This window comes from Atta colombica, unplaced genomic scaffold (genome assembly GCF_001594045.1).
Source record: "Atta colombica isolate Treedump-2 unplaced genomic scaffold, Acol1.0 scaffold351, whole genome shotgun sequence".
In the NCBI taxonomy this organism is placed as follows: Eukaryota; Metazoa; Arthropoda; class Insecta; order Hymenoptera; family Formicidae; genus Atta; species Atta colombica.
Window position 1 is genome coordinate 320,061 of NW_017259461.1, and position 6,021 is coordinate 326,081.

Genomic DNA, 6,021 nt, shown 5'->3' on the forward strand with positions numbered 1-6,021 from the left:
TTAGAAAAATAGATTTATATCATAATTAAGTTATTTAAATTTTAAATTCATTTGGAGCTTATAAAAATATTTATGAAAACTATTGAGCAAATAATGTTAATTAATTAATAAACGATAACTGTTATTCGAGTTGTAGCATTTTTTATTCATAAATTTGTGTCATACGTAAAGATAAATGCTTGATTAGAGATATTGCAACGCATTGCGATATCGTGTTAATGGCGTTGTACGTGATACAGCGAGGTATAACAGATTAGTGGTCGGATGTCCGTATCGGGACGTGGTTATGCCTGTCACAAGCCAGTGCGACCAATTATAGCGCAACATCTAGTGTTCTCCATCAGAATATACTATATAACGTTTCCAATTGTGCATGTACGCTGCAATTGTGCAAGAAAGTTGGCCGAGAGTTTGAGATCGGTCTCCCGTATAAGCAAAACACAGAGAATCAGAAATTAGTGGTAAAGGAATAAACTCTATTCGCGTTTAAGCGAAATGGATTTCGCGTTGCTAAATACTTTTTTCTCTATATCCCACAAGTCTCGAATATAGAAAACAATGACTTATCGTCTTCGATCGCGTTCGAAATCGAGAGCTTGTGTATCCTCGTAATTTGAATTTCGTGGTGCTTAAAAATAAGACCCCACGTTGTAGCTTTGTTGACTATTGGATTGCCAGATGTATATAGCCGTACGGTACACTTTGTACACTTCGGAATATGAAATTAGTATATTAATAGACGAGACACGATAGCCTGTGATTATAGGAGAGAGAAAAAGAAATTAACGACCGAACGTTTTAACGACATGTCACGCACGATCATTTACCTGTGTAATAATTTATGTTGTATGGATTTATGTTTGTATTTTACATCCTCTATTTCTTCTTTGAATTTAAAATATAATTCTTTAAAACAGAGAGATCCAATATTAACTGTTTAAAACTGACGGTGAATCTACTGGCCTTAATTATAAATCTCTTTTTAAAAAATATTAAATAATTCAATTTTTATGTTACATTTGCAAATTTGGATTATTTTTATTAAAATGTATAGTATTCATTCTTTTCTAAATGCAATCATATTTTGACTTCTGAAATTAATTAGTGCTTTTTAACATAAATGAAATGGATCTTACAGATTTTGCGTTAGTACTATAATGTCACAGATTTTGACGTCAGCTCCGGAAGATTAGAAATAGAAATTTCATGTTTAATTTTTTATAACTCTAATTTTTATTGTTTTAACAATTGTAAAAATATATTTAAAATCTTAAAATTGTAAGTAGAATTAACTTATTAATTGTAGAAAGTGTCTAATATGTTCTGTAACAACTTTTCAAAGGATTCTAGCATTCCAAATTCGAATTAACAGTATGTTTTCTCAAGAATCACATATGATATTCTTTAGAACTGTAAGTTCTAAAGAATATCATATGTGATTTTCAGGATGTCCGAAGTTTCGTGATGCGGCTTCGTGTGAAGTTTAAGCATTGCCAGGAAGCGCGTTACAAAAATGCGCGACTATTTAATGCGTATAAATTTACTATAGCGCGCTCAGAGCAAGAAGTTCCGGTGGTGGAAAGTGGAGTCTGTTTGTGCGCGGCATTTCCGAAACTACCGTGAAAGTTTTGAGCTGACGTAGAAGATGGAAGGGGGATACAGTTCGCAATGGTACGGCAACGATGTTGGGCCGGGCCGAGGCTGTAGTTCTGCGGCGCTTCGTCGTAAATTCCTACAAATGCTGTAACAGGTCGGCGGCGCTACGACGCTCGTTCGTCGTTATTACGACGCACTACGTCGTTATGAATTTTATGATTCTACGTTATAAGTAATGTCGGAATTTATAATACGGCGCTTTGAAAGACGCTGCACGGCCTTTGCGAAATTCGCTCCAGCGAACAGCTAGAATTTTTTTTCGGATTGTACAGTAAATTACTGATGAAAAGATTGCGCCTACTTGTGCCATTCAACGTTAATGAGAAGCTTCATCCATTCGAGCCGTCGGACTTTCTGTTACTTACAAAATGTAACAATGCGCGCGTTTATTAATTTACAAATACATTTTAAATTTCTATATACAAATTTACCGTTAAAAATAAAAATAATATTAATTAAGATATAATTAAATAAAGAATATTAAACTTGTCTATATGTTGTATATAATTTATCATATTCATAACATTAGATTAGATGCTCCTTTTTGCTTACATGAGATATAAAATAAATATTAGAGAATTCATCATCTTTATTCAATTTTAGTAAGATAGCAAAAAAATAATTATTACTTTAAAGAGACTCAATTAGCTCCGTTCGTACATTTTTAAGAAAATATGCATCAATAATTGCGCAGCTGAGCTGGAATATCCATTGAATAAGATAAGGTAATCCGTTCTCATTGGAAATTACATCTCTCCCACGTATAAATCGTATTATTAGCTTACAATACGACGTACACATATCCTGGTACGTCGCGATCCGGCAAGGGCAGTTCCGTCAAAGCCGCTTGATCCCATCCGGGGGTATTAAACGGAAATCGTCGACAGATGCGTCCGGCCGGTTAGATCGCAGACTCGCGCGCGGATTAATAACCGAAGATCCCCCGAGTTAATTAGTGCTCCGGCTTAATACGAAATGCCACCCTGGCACGTGTCGCGATAACTCGCGACTCTCGGGTCGCCGCGCCAGGTCGGAAGTCCGTTTCCTCTCTCTCTCTCTCTCTCTCTCTCTCTCTCTCTCTCTCTCTCTCTCTCTCTTTCTCTCATTTATCTCTCCGTGTAGGCTTGCGGCGCACTGATTCCGCACGCGCTGCACCGCACGGACATTGGACGTGACGATCGTGCATTCCTAGTGCGTGGCTAGTCGGTGCATAAAGGACGTGGCGAGCTGTTCGTCCCCGTTGTGCACACCGGAAGCCAATCCGATAGAATGCACGGACAATGAGGAAGGCTCCTCTGCCGGAGGAAGCTGGCTGGCACCGCGCCGTCGGCTTCGACGCGCCCCATTGATTGGTACGCGCACGTACAGCCGGCTCCCTTTGTGCCCTACCTTGCCCCGGCGCAAGGTGCATTCACCTTGGTCATATTACGGTTTAATTGAAGTTGATGCCGGCCGCGTATAAAGGCCCTGGACGATATATCGCGCCCGGGGATCTTGGGAAATGTAATTCGCGAGATTAAAGTGGACCGTAGGTCAAAGGGAATGTTAATCATTTTTAGTGCTGAATCTGATGTCCCAAATTGTCCTATTCTTATTATTTCTTTCGTACATTTGAATCAATCACGTGTAATGTCTATCAAGCGAAGATTTTGCGTAAGAAGATATAATTTGCATAATTATTTTGTATGTATAAATTTTGTATGGATAAAACGTCTTAAGGATCGCGTGTAGAAAATATATTAAGTGTATGACCAATAATATGTCGCTTGCTTACTTGAAAAATGATAATTAAAAAAAAGTGATTTTTAAATTATTATCATGGACGAGTTAAGTAAACATTATCCTATTAATCATTAAAATTAAACTTAACTTTATAAAACATCATAAAAATCGTCACAATTCGCGATTTTTAAGAGTTATGAAACGAAAATAATAAAAATGGAATTCGATCGTATTAAGAATATTCTCCTATTTTTTTTGCCGATATTTTTTGATTAATTAATAATTGTTTGTCTAGTTGAAAAATAGTTTTTTTGGAAAATTTGTAGCTAATTTGGTCACTTGCACTAGATTGGTACATACTAAAAGCTTCTACATGAAATTAGCAAAGTTAAATGTAAAAGCCTATAAATATGTATTTTAAATCATTAAATATCCAATAATGAGATTGTCACGTTATTTAACAGAATATATTTTATTGTCAAAGTTGATTACATTATGCCCCTGCATTTAGATATTTTATATAAAGTAGTCTTTAATATGCATTAATCCAGTGTAGTGTGAGCGAATTCACTATTAATATTTTTAACTGTGAACTCACTTTTAGTAAAGGAAGTAAAGGAGTGATACAGATTTTTAATATCACAAGCAGTATTTAAATTTTTATTAAACGTCTATCACTGATATTTTTATTTTTATACAATGTTCCGTTTAATTCTCGCACGTTTTTTTGTTTATACGGGATTGTCACGATAATGGTTTATCGATATGAAAAGTCTTCGCTAACCGTTAAATACCACATCGTTGAATACATATATCGAAAATCGGATTAAATCGAAAAGGTCAATGAATCAATTTAATCGAAATTGTCGAAAATACGATTGTCTTTTCGATTATTTGAATAATTCGATTTTGGAAACTGAATGGTTTTCTGGCCAGTCATCAATCTAGTAATGCCAACTCCAAAAACAAATTCAGTAGAACGTGCGGATAAATCCGCAACGAAGTGCCCATTTAAATTTTCATTAAGAACAGGCTGCAAATTTATCACATTCCTGCTATTAGTTCTCGCGTTAGCCACGTCAGCGGCAGATGATTCTTCTACAAATAAATCTGGTCAAATTAAAAAATTCTCAGTAATATGTACATAATTAAACAGGAAGTGATTCAATTGGCGTCCGTCGTTTTACGTAAAATGCACAACTTTGAAAAATTAGCAAATTTTTTCCGAACAAAATTATTCTTTCCACGGTCGGTGGCTTCAAACTTAGATCTCATTAGTTTTCATTTCAATCCTCGGTACGTTCGCGGTTACGAGATGTGCCGGTCTCGTAAGCGGAGTGGTCGTTTTCCACGGAATCATTATTCTTGGACGTCTCTTTGGCGGGCTCGTAAAAATTGATCCTTATCGCGAGAACCACGTTCCACCGCGATGCTACCGGATATTTAATTAAAGCCGGGCCGTTTAAACGCTCGTGCGCCTCGATATATGGAGTGTCTAGATGTGCAGACAGTCCGAAGGTCTATTCTGCTCGGCGCGGGCGCAGCGCTCCGCATCGCAATCGCAACACGCCACATGCACGCATGCCGCCGCACACAACTTGCGTCTCTTATCGATTTCAGTGATATCGGCGGTGCGCTCGCCCTACACGCCGGTCTATGGCAATTTCCGCGCGCTCTCGTATCCATTTGAATAGCTAGGATAACTTCGGGAGCTAACGTCGACGGAGAGAGTACATTACTCGCTCGCTCGCGCGCGCGCGCTCTGCTAGTGCGATCGGTATTCTGGCACTCTCTCGGTCGAACTACTTCCGATCGTGGGTGTGGGTATGAACGCAGCGCTGTCGAGAGGTGGGATGAGGGTGGGCCTTGGAATTCATCGACTGCCGAGGCGCGTTAAGCGTATCGTTTCCGTTCATCTGGAAACAGCTTCGATATAAATCGAGGCCATTTCTGCCGAAATGAACTCGTTGCGCTCTGAATTCCGTACATATTTCTCGCACGTCTTCTTCGGAGTTTCATATTTTTGTGAAATCGCTCGATTAGGTACGTGTCTCGCCACCCACCGCTACGCAAGTAAGAAGCATTGCGGATAATCACGCGTCAAAAACCAGTTTTGTAAGGGCAATCTATTGTGAGAATGAGATAACATTGCCTGATTCCGAGAAAAATTATGTAATTTCAAAATAAAAGTTTATACTACATGCTTAATATAATTTATTTTCGAGAACATTTCAAGCTAAAAGTTTGGAAACACTTTTAAACAATTGAGTAGGATTACTTTTTTAAATATTCAATAACAATGTATTTTTTTATAATAATTTTTTACATTTAGTAACTGTTATTGAAGAAATCTGAAGAATTGTTAAAAAAAGACATTATTATGTAATATTGACATTTAAGTAATTTCAAAAATATATCACTTTTCATCTTCATTACATGAAGAGAAAATGATAAAAATTGAGGAGACAGAATATATAATGAAGAAAAGCTTCATCATGAAAAAAATTTTTAAAGATATATGAACAACAATTAGAGGCACCCTAAAATCTATCAGACATGCAAGCGTGCTATAACCATAATAATCGCGAGATAATAAGCACCACCTGCGATGCTAATCTGAAAAGGGTAGAAACATAAAGACGA

General features: G+C 37.1%; 1 protein-coding gene across 1 annotated transcript in view; it reads right to left on the minus strand.

The window, feature by feature from the left end:
- LOC108690782 (synaptogenesis protein syg-2-like) overlaps positions 1-3,080 on the minus strand; it is a 68,687-nt gene extending 65,607 nt beyond the window's left edge. The window contains 3 exon segments of the mRNA XM_018198254.1: positions 2,807-2,949; positions 2,951-3,055; positions 3,057-3,080. Of these exon segments, the coding sequence (XP_018053743.1) occupies positions 2,807-2,949; positions 2,951-3,055; positions 3,057-3,080 (272 nt within the window).
- Between the last annotated feature and the right edge of the window lie 2,941 nt (positions 3,081-6,021).